The 13,916-nt window shown below is 42.6% G+C and overlaps 1 protein-coding gene across 1 annotated transcript in view; it reads left to right on the top strand.

Annotated features, from left to right (window-relative positions):
* The window catches only part of LMO1 (LIM domain only 1), a 59,560-nt gene that overhangs the window by 33,859 nt on the left and 11,785 nt on the right, over window positions 1–13,916 (top strand). The window contains exon 2 of the mRNA XM_084207801.1: window positions 9,869–10,082. Coding sequence (XP_084063927.1) covers window positions 9,869–10,082 — 214 coding nt within the window. The remainder of the gene's footprint in view (window positions 1–9,868; window positions 10,083–13,916) is intronic.

The raw sequence follows: 13,916 nt of genomic DNA, 5'->3' as shown, positions 1-13,916 counted from the left end.
TCTTATCAGCATATTTTCTTGTAAAGAAGGGTAGCATTAATGGCCAGCTGTGGCTTGTGAGCCCTGACTTAATCAGAATTGAATAATAAAAATTAATTTGAGGCATATAGTTACTAGCCAACTGCAGCTATAACAAATGTTTAATGATCAGCCTTGCACTGGAGGCTGCATACCTTTTCCTGGGAATGAAAGGGGAAATGTCCAGGGGTAGGACTTTCTCTGTCCTAATTGCAGTAGCAGAATGAGGTAGAGTAAAATCTGATTGCGGAAGCAAACTGTGGCTCAGCAAGGCTTAAGTTAGACCTCAGTAAACAGAAGAACAGAGGTAATGAAGTATTTAGCCTCTGCTTTCTCTGCCTTCTCTATCTTCATGGCATTAAGAGAATAACTTTGGTTGATATTCTTTGCAAGGTACAGCAAATTCTTTCTGACAAACATAACCCTGCCCTTTATCTAGTCTTGAAATATTAAACTGCTTTGCCAGAGTCATCATGAAGGGCATTGTGCTCTCTGGGGTCTGCACTGGGAGAGGAAGGATTGGTTGTTGGTGGGCTACGCTTTGTTTAAACATCTTGGGTCTTTGTCAAATTGCTCGCAAGGCCAGGTTGTCCAGGGACCTCCTGTAGTTGAGTGACTGCACCATACAGGTCATGGGCTTTTGTCTGGTCCTTCTCAGACAGCAGCTATACCTGAGCAGAATGCACTCTGCTCCTCTCTCTGGCTTCTGCTGCAAAGGACAAGGAAGTTCTGGGTCTCCGTTTCACTCAAACTCCCCTCTGCCTCCCAGCCACCTCTGGGTGTGACAAGGAATTTAGAAAGGAGCAAGGCAAATCCTTTGGGAGATGGTAGTTGGACTTTCAAGGTAGTTTCAAGCCCCTGGAGTCTGACTGAGCATTTTTATGTTGAGTACAGCTGTGGATAAAATCCAGTAAAGCTGCAATAGATGTGAACCATTTTTGATGCCTCTTCTGAGACTTTTTTTGTGCACCTGAAGCTTATCAAAGCAAATCCACAAATTCCATAGTCTTTTTGAAGGTTGTGTAGCATCACTCAAAACTTCAGGGCTTGCAAAAGGTTAGGGTATTATTTGTATCTAAAATACAAACTCCCCTTCCTAAATCAGTGTTTATTTATTGGTTAACCTGAACAGTGCTCACCAATGCTCACCAGTGCTCACAGATTGAGACTGAGAGTCTACACACAAGCACTTGAAACTGTGACCACTTCAGCCTCTCTCATACAACAGGAAAAATGCACCACTTAGATATAATTGGGGGGGGGGGGGGGGGGAAGAGATGGCATGCTCTCCTAACCTTGATTTTCCTTTGCTACTTTCATGAGACAAAATTCCAGTCTGCTTTATTTTTTAAGTCAGCAAACCGATTATATATTGTAAAAGATCAGTGTTTTCATGGGTGAGTAGTAATTACTGAGTAATGGCTTAAAACATTTCCTGAAGGAACATAAAGCTGTTTTTAAAAGTCAAGAGTACATTAAAAGGATTACCATGTAGATTTGATTTTTAGATAACACTAAAATGGATCCCAAATGGACTTATGAAAAGGGATGCTATCTCTTTAATGGAAAGTGCATGGTCTGACAGCTCAGCATGCAAATGGTCCTGCAAAGGACTGGCTGTTGTGTTTTTTCCTTTCAACAAGAAGACAAGGAAATAGCTTGCCCTTCTCCTTTCAACTTTTAATAGCAGATGGGTTGCTCTGGTTTTGCTAGGAAGGGGAGAAGAGGATAGGTTTGGTGGATAACTGCATCTTTCTAAATCACTGGGGACGTGTATTTCGCGACTCCTGGAAGGTCAGTCAGCGGCAATTGTATCTCTTACACAGTTTGCATTAAGTAGATAGATTCCTTCTGCATTCCCCATAGGCAAATCTTTCCTTGCCTCTTATACGCAAATAAACTTTAGGCCTACTATGTTTATTACACTAATCTTGTGCAGGGCATGAACATCAGTGCTTGCCTTGACAGTAGGTTTGGACAGGGCAGGAGGGGCTGTTATATTCATACTAGACTAACTTGGAATCACGATAGTATTTTCTATTTCAGAGTTGCCAACGCAACTTTCTGGTGATTGATGGTATAAAATGGGCTTTTGGCCTGAGTAGGATTTCTTCTAGAAACATTTAAAGGAGTATATTCATATTTCATTAAATACAGAGCGCACCAGGATTCCAAATTCTTTTGTGGTATTGCGCAAATTACTATAGGCTCCAAAAGTCTTGAGAAATTTCTATAAGCCTGTGAAAGCTTTAGATTGGATAGTCATCATTGCCTGCATTAAGGGCTGTGACAGATTGCTTCATCAGTGTACACAGAGCAGAACATCAAATGGCCATTTGGCAGTGGGCACTGAAATTCTATTAAGGTTGCCGAAAGCTTAGGTTGACATTGTGTATGTCTGCAAAGAGGCAGAAGAAAAGATGATGGTGATTGTGCAATGATATAGTTCTGTTCTCCTTAAAGCATTCACATATATAGCATGCCAGATCTGTCAGGGTGATGTTAATGTTTCACTGCTAAACCTGAGCACTGCTGCACTGCACATCTTTGCTCATGTCTCGAAACCTCAGTTCGTCAAACAGGCCATTTGAGCGGGGAGGTGAGCATTGGGTAGCATCACACATCAGCATGAAATAACTGAGCAGTTTTTACTTCTTGAACACTCTTTGGGATATTTAAATTGATAGAAGGTTTTTCCATTTTATTTTCTTGCCTGTTGAAAAAGGGAAGGGAAACAAACCCTGTCTTGTATTTAATTGTGGTACATGGGTTATTCTTACAAGAGCTGAAAAGTGAGGCATGAGTTCTTACCTTTGTGACCATTTCATTCAGAGACTCTTCTACTACTTTGCTCTGACACTCAAACCCACTAAATAGACAGCTTCTGAAGTTGGTGTCTTTTCTATGGTCACCTGCAAATTGATGGAATATATAGGAATATGGGATAAATTTCAGGCCAGTTATCTCTAATAATAGTTTTTTTCTCATTCTTATACTGCTGGAAGGGTGGTTTGAGGGTAGTCACTCCATTGCCAGACTTTTTTCTACTACAGACACTGAAGAAGGGAGATGGCCACCTGAAATCAAGGACCTTTGCCAGACTGCAGTATGCAAAATTGTGACTAATGGAGAAAACTTGATCAGAATGTTCTCAGATTAGGTTGAAAGTAGAAGAAATCTGCATGTCTTTGTACTGCTTCCAGGGCTTCAAACAGTAAAAATGGATTTTACTGAAACAGTGGATGTGCTAAGAATAAACTTTGGACATGTGCCAATTACAAAAAATTAAAGCTCAAACAAACACATTTTATGAGCACAGGGAAAACATTGCTTCCTGCAATGATTTATAGAAACTGTCTTGCAGCAACAATTATTATGGTTTGTGTTTAGTCCTGCTGCCATATGTTTCTTTATAGCTACAGGTTGGCCTCTGGTAGGAGAAATTCTCTAATTGAGAGAGGCTAAAAGCAGGTACTGGAAGACTCAAAACTTGTGAGGAAAATGAAAGTCTGGATTCTAACCCTAAACCTTGTGTCCTGAATCAGAACCTATGTTGGTACAGATTCAAATTATGCCAAATAATTACCTAAGATATGTTGGTCTATCTGAGCAAATGGCTTGAACACAGGGTTCCTAATTGTGAGATTGAAGGGGGGTTAAAGCCACTCATGAAGCTTTGGGTCACTTTTAGGCAGCTGAAACTGCCAGGAGACACTAGGCTCTAAAAAATATTTGTCTACAGCTTGTCAAGAAGTGTATGGACAAAAAAAAGTTGCTGTGTTATTGGGCAGAGGACTTAGAATAGTCAGAATAAAAGTGGTGATCAAAATGTTGTTTCTCCCACTAGCTGCCCTCTCCAACTGCTTTTCTGCCATGCTTGGGAAATTTATTCAGTAATGACTCAGAAGAAAGAATACCCCAAATGAATTGCTAAAGCCACTGTAAAAATCACCAGCTGCATATTGCAGTGTGAAACTGGCAGTGAAAAAAAGACTGTGGTTTCTCATTGAATAATTCTGATGAATGGTCTCAGTCTTACTCATAAGCATTTAGTTGCAAGTACTTGGTGTTCCAAATGTAAGGTTTTAATTGGATATACAGATGACATGATGAGTTTCACCTTGCTGGCTGTAATTCTTCTGATGAAATTCTTGGTGAAGATGCCTGAGACAGTGCACTCTCCATTCAGTGGGAGTGCAAGGTCTGACTTGTTTCACAGGGCGCAATATTCATAGAAGGTGAGTAATACAATACTGGGAACACAAAGTGAGTTTCTTTTTAGGGGAATGAAATTCACTGCATCTTTTTGGCAATGACTGTCTGCATTTACTTAAATGGGTGATGCAGGGCTCTAATGCTTTTAAATGATATCAGATCCTCTGATAAAAGACATAAGACTGCAGCCTATTTATTGTGATGAGACAGGAGTTAATAAGATTACTCCTACTCTTCAGTTACTTTTTCATCTTTTGCAGCCAAATGCTAGGGGTTTTGTTAGCAGGCAAAAGGAGTTTAGTTCATTTAAAGGACGTTGATGCTAGAAATAAACATTTTTTTCCCTCAAGTGGAACACTGAAACTTAGGCTTAGTTGCCTGACTGCCAAACCCCTGGTCTTTAAACCAGAATTGCTTTTAGCACTGGAATTCTGCATCCTTATAATAACCACTTATATTAAAAAAAAAAAAAAAAACTTAAAAATATTAGAAATAATTTTAAGAAAAGAATAAGTGTAATGTGGTGTTTGGCAGAAGAAGGTTCAGAAATGTGGTAGCAGTGTCTGAAGGCACTGCTTAAGGAGGAATTTGTGCTGGAGAATAAAAACAATTCCAGTGCTGTGTTGTGCAAGGTGCTGTACAACAGGGAGTGATTGTCACAAACCTTTTGGAGAGTAGAAGTACTGTGTGTGTGTGTGTATGTGCATAATTATTTGCTTTGTTGTTGAACAAGCTTTTACTCCTAAAGTAGGTATTCTGAGGAAAAGTTCTGGGGTTTTAAAAAAAGAAAAACAAAATAACAGCACCAACGAAAAAACCCAAACAAACACAAACAAACAAACAAAAGCCCCAGCAACAACAAAAAAGCCAACACCAAAAAATTTGTTGAGGGAAAGAGTTAAAGCCATCTGCCTGAAAGCATTGTGTAAAACATACACACAATGTTGGGGAAATAAGCCAATTATGTGTGCTTCACAGGAGGTGGGGGACTGACCTTTGTGTATAATTAGTTCTTTTATTTAAAGCAAAGATTTTGAATAGAATAACTAATTAGCTGTCATAAATGGCAAATTGAAGATTTTGGCCGGATTCCTTGGGGAGAGTGGGAGGAGGTCCCTCCTCCCAGCCCGTACTGTATGCTCTGGCTCTCCTCATTAGGGCTGTTTTTAGTTCTCCACAGAGGTAATGAGGAGTGCAGCCACACACTTCTCCGAGCCCCCTCTAATAAGCCATGAAATGCAGGTGGAACAGAGCTGCCTCCAGCTCCTGCTGCCTTCTCCCCACACATGTGGGTGTAGCTGAGGGGGGCAACTTGGAGTGGAGGGGGTCTGAAAAGTCCTGGTGATATCACCTGTGTTTTATGCTCTGGACTCAACTGTATAAAATACAGGCAAGCTGCAAAGCCTTGAGGCATATATCATTAGCTAGCAGTCCCCCATTACTCTTTCAGACCAATTAACCTTTAGAGTTGCATTAGAGAAATTAGGTGGTGAACTTCCCTGCTTTCAGAGGGGACCTCTAGCTCTGCTGCAGACCAGAGCACTGTGGAGCCGTGCGCCGTAGGACCAGTGCAGATAACTGTTATTTAAAAGGTCTGCCATTTATGAAAAGTTCCCAGGCTCTCTTGGAAAGGAGGCTTTATGAACAGTGCCCTTAGAGGAACCGCAGCTGATTGCCATGTGAATAGAAATATCAGTAAAATGGCTTAGAAAAATTTAGAGGTGTACTTAGTGGACACTTGTGTTATAAAGCCAGCTGAATCATTTTACAGAAAGGCTCCGACTGAGCAGATACGGGCTGATTAAAGCTTGTTTGTCCGCCTGTGAATAGTGGTAAAGTTTGGATTACTCACTACAGTAACAGCCTCTTTAGACACAGACATAAATTTCTGTAAGTCCAGAGGTGGTGTCTATAATTTTTTAATGTGTATTGGAGTTCTGAGCACTCAGAGCGGGTTTAGTTTTGTATTTACCAGCAGCAAGTCTATTAAGCTGTAAAGGGCAAAGAAGGGAGTGTAGGTAGCCAGAAATAGAAAGGATTCATCTACTGTTTCTAAGAAAAGAGAGCACTGGATGTCTAGCAACAGGAGAGAAGGGAGCAACTTGATGGTACTTTCAGAATCTGGCAATAATCAGTGTTTCCTTGTGATCACATATTTAAATATGTGAGCATCCAGCTATTAATTTTTCTAGTTCTGCTACACTCCTTCTCATTTTCTTACCCTCGTCCACAGAGCACGTGTGGAATTTGTCAAAGGTGACCCCTTTGTTTCTTTACAGCCCCAGTTAGACACCACATGTCCCTTACCAAATAGAACTGGCTATCTTGGCATGTTTAGGCGAGTACTGGGAGGAAATGGACATAGAGAAATGAAGCAACATCCCAGTCTTGCAGTGGGGAAATTACTAAAAAGAAAGAGCAGTTCTCCAGGTGGTTTCTGCCTGCAGAGCCCAGGCTGCTTCAAGTCTGCTGGAAGGGGGAGGCAGGAGGAGGAAAGCAGGGTTTGGTGTTGATTGTGTCCTCTCTGTGCAAGCCTCTAACTGTGAAAAGGGTTAAGCTTCTGAGATGCTTCTCTCTTGTTGCTTGGAAATGACATGGCAAGTGTTCGAGGAACCCTTGCTGATCAAGTTTGGCAGTTTTTGAAATTTTGTTTCACGCCTTGCCTGCTGTGTCAACTCACCAGCTAATTGCAGCTGCAACTTTCTGTAGTGGCTTGTGTGCACCGTGCAGACCGGTTGGTTGGGATGTCGGAGGGAAACCTCACAGCCCAAAATGTAATTTCAAAACACTGAACCTGACCAGCAGAGGCTGACCTTGCTCGTTATTATCTGAGTGGGAATAGCAGCTTTGAACATCATATGATCTCTGAAATGGTACCTTTTTTCATTAGAAAGCCCCCCGCTGAACGCTGACCAAATACATGGCTTTTTTCCTTGCTTAAGGTACTGCTTAAAAATATATCTATATCTGTTCCTTTGCTAGTTATTAGAAGCAAATCAAAGTGTTACATTCCCCTTCCTTGCAGAAGCCTCTCATAAGACAGTGGTGCTCTTGCAATAGCGAGGAGCTCAGATGGCTGCGGAGAGCGAGGGCTGCTAGGGCCACAGATGGAACAAGAACTGCCCCTGCAGTCAGCCCTCAGCCATCCAGGCCTGCTTGCCAGAGGAGACCCTCCTAGCCTGTTCTAAATTATCAAACCAGCCTCTCCTAATCATCCAGCCAGGGTATCATCCCTGCACAACTGCCCTGTGCTTGATGGTGCTGCTGCTGCATTGGCACCCTCTCTCTGGGTGAGGGCAGCTGGACCTCTGAAAGGGCACTGCTTTCCAAAGTGAAGCCTTGGGAAGTCCCGTCTGGCTGAGGATCTTGTGTTCCTGAACTACAGAGCTGATCTCAAACCCCACGCATGCAGCAGCTCTCTTGTGTTTAAGGTGTGCTGGTTATGTGGAATCTGTGTCTTTCCAGATGCAGGATCCTTGTCTTCTCTACACAAATCTTGCAAAAGGATTGTATGATGACCCCCCTTCTTGTAAGAAATCCTCCTCTGCCTCTAAGGGTACACATTTAGAGAGCCTGTTTGGGGGGTGAATAATGACTTGCTGGTGTCTGGGGCTCCTATCTAAAAACATAATTCTCACATCTAGGTCCTAGTTTTCATAGGTGCGAACTATTTTCTTTCATCACTGGTACTGATCTTACACAGCTTGCAAATGCAAATTCACATGCTCACCCTTCTCTGCCTCACAACAAGGCAGACTCTTCTCACAATGTGCAGTTTTCCTGGAGTGGAGTCGGGGAGAGCATGAAAATTACTTGAAAATGGAAGCTTCTTTTTGCTATTGAGAAGTTCTTTGGATTTAAAAAACCCAAACAAACAGAGGTGTGCCTAGAACCACGGGACCACTTCCCTCATTCTCATAAGAAACTCTCACCAGGCACATGGGACTTCTGCAGTCTGACCTGCAGCATAATCCACTTCTGATGCTTCCCTGTCTTGTCCCTCTTTCCAAATGTGGGTGTGTTTCTCTGGAGCTTTGTAGAATTTCTCTCAGGAGCGTTACAGGTTGCATGTGTGGCCAGTCTAATACAGATACAGTTTTTCACTTAATTATTGCAGATTTGTCACTGGTGTCAAAAGTTTGCTTGTAGAGACTTGGGTTTTGACTGTGCTGCAGCAGAGGGCAGGAGGGCTCTTTATGGGTTTTTGAATGCTACTTGGCCTGTCTCTGTGCTGCTGAGACCACTTTGATTACAGATGGATCAATACCTCGCTGTTTGTGTGGAGGTGTCTGAAGTGCTATTGTCATCTGCTCGGGCTCTGACAAAGCAATTATTACTGTGGGAGTGGTGGGTTTACATGTGCTGACCATTAGCCACTCTCAGGTCACCCTGGCTTTTAAGGAGAGCAGCAAATGTCACTTACTGCAGTGGCACTGGCTGGGTCCTCTCTGGTTAAGGGACTGTTAATAATTCTATTATCAAGCTGCTGCTTTCTGGGACATCCACTGCTTCCTGCAGAAAGGGTGGATTAACTTTGTGTAAGAGTATATAACCAGTGACACCTGCTGCTGAGCCAGTGTCCCTTCTCATCGTCTCTGCATTGGTTAAGCCCACAGTGTGCTTGTTACAGGCCCAGCATTGTCATTTTTAGTGACTGACGCTGGTAAAAATAAAAATCATAATGAATTCTGGTGTCTCAGTGAGTTAATTTCTTCTTTCATCATTTCCTGTCCTGTCCCTCACCCACAGTACAATCCTTGTTTATTTTTCCACCTTGCCTATTGATTCCATAAAGTCCTTTCCTGCCTGGCTCTTAAACTGAGAAGGCTGATGGGCATCACAGTGTTCACCATGGCAGGCACTGGCTGCTTGGAGGAAAGGAAAAAGCTGGACACAGCATTGAGGGGAAGGCGACCACAGCAAGTCCCCCCACGCCTCTTGAGCTGAGTGTGCTGTCCCCACCTTATACCCAGCTATCTCATGGCTGTTTTGCAGTTCCAGCAGGGGTTTCCAGGAAGGATGAAACTCCTGGCTTTTTGCCACCTTCTCCAGTGATACAAGAGGAGGAGGAAAGCTCTGCTTTGCTTAAGGAATGTGGCAGAGGGGTGCTGGTGGGGTTATTCTCAGTAGTTCTCAAGGGCTTTTGAATCACATTTATTTTGGAGCAGCCCCTGGCCTGCTCTGGCTTTCAGTTAGGCCTCTGTCACCTCCAGGATTCACAAGAGAGGAAAAACAGCGGCATACCACATCTTTTTATACCCCCTCCTCTCCCCTCCCCATCAAACTCAGCTCAGATGCTGAACCAGGGGGGTGCATACCATGATGGCCCTTCTGCTCTTTTTAATTGCCTGTGGCAGGTAATTAACAACACCAGGGTGTGGGTAATGAGGGGAAAAAATAAATGTTGAAATTCCAGCCAGTTTATTCTGCTGCAAGATGTTGGTTAGAAAGAGTCCGGTGCGTTGTGTCAGTCCTGCCCTTGGGGAAAAAAGGGCTGCAAGTGTCGCACTCGCTGTTAGCCTACGACAGCAAATGAAGCTGGGATTCCTTTGACTGTGAGCTCCTTGTAATGGCTGCAGCCACGGTGTTTGCCCCCAGACTGTGCTCTGAAGGAGGTGCTGTGTTTGCCTTGCAGGCGTGCCGATGCTCTCCGTACAGCCCAAGGGGAAGCAGAAGGGCTGCGCCGGTTGCAACCGAAAGATCAAGGACCGGTACCTGCTGAAGGCTCTGGATAAGTATTGGCATGAAGACTGTCTAAAGTGTGCCTGCTGTGACTGTCGTCTTGGAGAGGTTGGATCAACTCTTTACACAAAAGCAAATCTCATTCTCTGCCGCAGAGATTACCTGAGGTAAATAGAGGGACGTACTGCGGGCTCTTCACGAAGCCTCTCGGCTGCCTGGCTTCCTAAAAATGTGACAGTGTGTGCTTGTGCATGGCCAGCCCTGCCCAGAAGAGACTGGAGCTCCTTCCACTGTCTAGGCAGGGTTTTTTATTTGCACTTAGCGTATTTTGTAGTCTGGGAAGTGAAATCCTGCTTTCCGGTACAAGGCGGAGGCCATGAGTTGTTACTATTATTATTATTATTATTATTATTATTATTATTATTATTATTATTACTATTATTATTAACCAACAAGAACAAACTCTGCTTGCTGAGTAAGTTAGGAAAAACTCTTTATTCTCCTTGCATATCTCTGATGCTCTACTCCTGCATATTGACTGAGACCTGACCAAACTTTTATCTTTTCCTTTTTAGTCATAGCTTTTAGACAGACTTCTAGTCTTGAGTAAAGTTGCTCCCAAGAGGCTCTTGTCTCTTTCCTAACTAAACAGAGCAAAGCTCAAAAATTACAGATCAACTTCAAAAAATGTTTTTTCTGAGGAAATCAGCAGAGACCATCACTAGCTTGGAGTTAGAACCATTCTGTCAGTGTGTGTCTGCAATACATAACAACACATGGGATTTTCTGCCTGATGTGTATGGGGGTTTTGTGCAAAATACTTTATGCAAACATAAATGAATATTAATAAGACAGCAGGCCTAATGCAAACATTATTATGAGGGTCACACTGCAAAACACTCAGACTTTTGCTTTGTTTTTCCTTTGGAAAAATGTACTTGATCTCCAGCTAATGTGTATGTTTTCTTTTATTTTTCCTCAAGCACTGATAGCATTTCCCAGGCAAGCTCAACCAGTAAAACATCTGAAGCAAAACAAGCCCAACACACTGTTGTAAGATAGGGAGGTGAAATGCTTTCTAACCTTGCAGTGTTCAGGGGCTGCCCAGATTAGTGTCAGTGCTCAGATGCTTCATGTGTTTCAATGTAAAAGGTATTTCTGAAAATCTTCAGTAAATATTTCCTTAGTAAACTTGAACAAACAAGTTTCTCCTTCTAAAGATGAGAGATTAAGTGCTGAGCCAAACAGAAGGACTGAGTCTATCAGCTGCCATGTGGGAGCTGTCACCTTGCCCTTCAGCCCAGCAGTGCACAAGAACATCCTGCCCACAGGAGGGTTTTAGAGCTGAAAGTCTTTGGGCACACATGAAATATCTCAGCTGAAATTCTGCCACACAGGTAGCACTTGCAGCTCCACATCTGGTTAGGTGGAGTATGTCCCCAAATCTAAGTGAGGAAGGAGGAGTTTGGGTAAAGGTGAGCACATTGAGGTGGAAAAGACAAAATAAGCAGCCTTTGGAAAAATGGAAAGGATGTGAAAACTGTCTTCACTATAATGAAATTATTTTTGTACCTTCCTGAAAGCTGAGTATTTACTAATGTCACAAGTCACTTGCTCTGAAAGCATCCTTAACCCTGTCTGTGCTAAGCTTAAAAAAAAAAGAGCTCCAGAAAGTTCAAATTCAATACAGAGATTTCCACCCCCAAATTAGCATTTTGGTTTCTTCTTCTTCATTCTTATTCTTTCATTCTTCTTCTTCAGCTCAGCTATACTCTTTCTGTGTTGTGGACATAATTCTGATGTGGCAGTGAAGATGATTTCAGTTCTTGATCTTCCCTTTTTGAGGAAGCCTTTCATCACAGTATCACAATTGGGTCATGCTAGATACTATCACAGGGACCCCCAAAATCTCTCAGGAGAGCTACTTCCAGGAATAGTTTTTTTCCCAGGAAGAACAGCTGCATTATTTTCAGAAGTATTTGTTTGTACATTATCTTCCATGCATTATCTTTTCTTTATCTTGTTTGCACCCAGCTTGCCAAGTGATCTAGGTCTCTCCATCTGTCATCCTCCACTTCATTATTTATCACTTGCCTTTGTCATTTCTGGTCCTGAAAAAGTGGTGTGTTTGTGATTTTTTTGTTGTTGTTGTTTTTGTTTTTTAAATTTGACCCTGAAGATAGATATTCGGCTTTATTCTCTATGTTGCAGAACCCTGCCAGAAATACTGAGCTGCACAGTATTTCCAATTTACATTTGCTTTTTGAGACCTATGAGCTACCCCATGTTTTGTCCATTTAATAAGCACCGTATTGATTTTGGTTTATTCTAGTTTCATAACAAAAATAATGTGTGGCATCAAATCAGACATGTTAAAGTGCCAAAGGACAGCAGTATTGATGCTGTTAGCTTTAGAAGGACCTTTTTACCACTGGAGTTGTAGAGCACTTTCTTTCTTTCTTTCCTTGGTTTACCCAAGAATGCTGCTTTGAGGTGGAAAAGCTTAACCTGTAATTTTCCCACTGGCCCCTAGATGATGTGAATTTTCTGGGGCACCAGAAGCCTGTGCTGGAGATGGAAAAGAAGCCAGGCATTGCAGACTCCAAGAAGTGGCCCATGTCCCATCTTTGTGAAGAGAGGGCAGTTCATGACATGAACCATGGAAGGCAGCACTTGGGACTCGTGTTTAACCATGGCCATGCAGATTCTGTCACAGAACCAGTTAAACATGGGCTCTGGAACAAACTTCTGTGCCTGGAAGGTGCCTTGTAACAAACACCTTTGTCTCCCTTTTTAGGGCTGGAATAGTTCCTGGCCTGACAAGGGGGAAGTCTGTTGCTATTTGTTCCTCATGGTCAAACTGTGAAGACTTATGTGGCTTTTACATTAAGAATTTTCCCTTTATCTGAGTTTAGGGTGTTGGAGCTTTGACTGTTTTTTGTTGGGAAGAACAGTAGAATTGTCATATCCTGGGGAATTTGTCGAAGACTCAGCTAGGAAGGAATAACATTAATTCTGTAACAGCACTGTTAATTAGCCTTCAGCTGTTTAGGCAGCTTTACAGCTATCATGGCTTGTATTCTTACAAATAAGTAAATTTAGTTTATACTGGGGTTTTTTGAGGGATTCTGCTGAACTCCTGGGGTCCATTTCCCTGATGGTAAGGAACCCTTTCAGGCTTCCAGGATAGGAATAAGGGCATTGCTACACAGTCCCATATTTATAGAAGTATAAAGCAATTTTTTAACTTTAAAACATCTTGTATTAGCTTCTACACATAATATTTCTTTCTTTCTCCATTTTAACTATTAGTTCTATTAATAGAAGGAGCTGAAGTTGCCATCACAATCTTCTCTACTGTCTGTTCCCTCCTGGTAATTTGAATTTTTCTTCTTAGAGAATTAACCATTCCCATCATTATATAACTCCTTTACATTAGTAGTTTTTAGAGTCTCTACCCACATTTTTTCCTCCTTGTTAAACAGCTCCCAGTGTTTAGTCTCCTAGTCAAATTTTAGCACAAAAATAACTTTTCATACTTCACACTGTGGTTGTGCCATTAAGGGGGCACTTTACCTGGAGAAAGGTGACAGGAATTCAGTCAGAGGGCTCCTGGAATATTTTGTTGTCAATTTGCAGCTCTGGGACCCTCCAGAGGGCAGCTGTCGATGAGCCACAGCCACGGCAGGGACTGGGGCTAGGGGTGGACTTGTGGCAGAGGGTCAGGACAGGAGCAGTGCCAGCTTCTTCCCTGCTGTGGCAGCGTCCCTTTGGAGCTGGCTTTGTCCCAGGCCCTGGGAGCACGGTGGGCTGCCAGCCCTGTGTGCTGATCCCCAGTGGGTTTTCAGCAGAAATCTTTCCAGCGTGTTCCAGGAGCTGCGAGCACACCACAGCCCGATCATTTGTTTCAAAAGATAAACTGTCGTCATTGCTTGTGAAGGAACATTTGTTAACCTTCACTTTTCATAAAACACTTTCTTGCTCATTTTTTAATCATGAAA

Source organism: Fringilla coelebs (genome assembly GCF_963513975.1).
Source record: "Fringilla coelebs genome assembly, chromosome: 6".
Lineage (NCBI taxonomy): Eukaryota > Metazoa > Chordata > Aves > Passeriformes > Fringillidae > Fringilla > Fringilla coelebs.
This window is presented reverse-complemented; position numbering and strand designations above follow the sequence as displayed.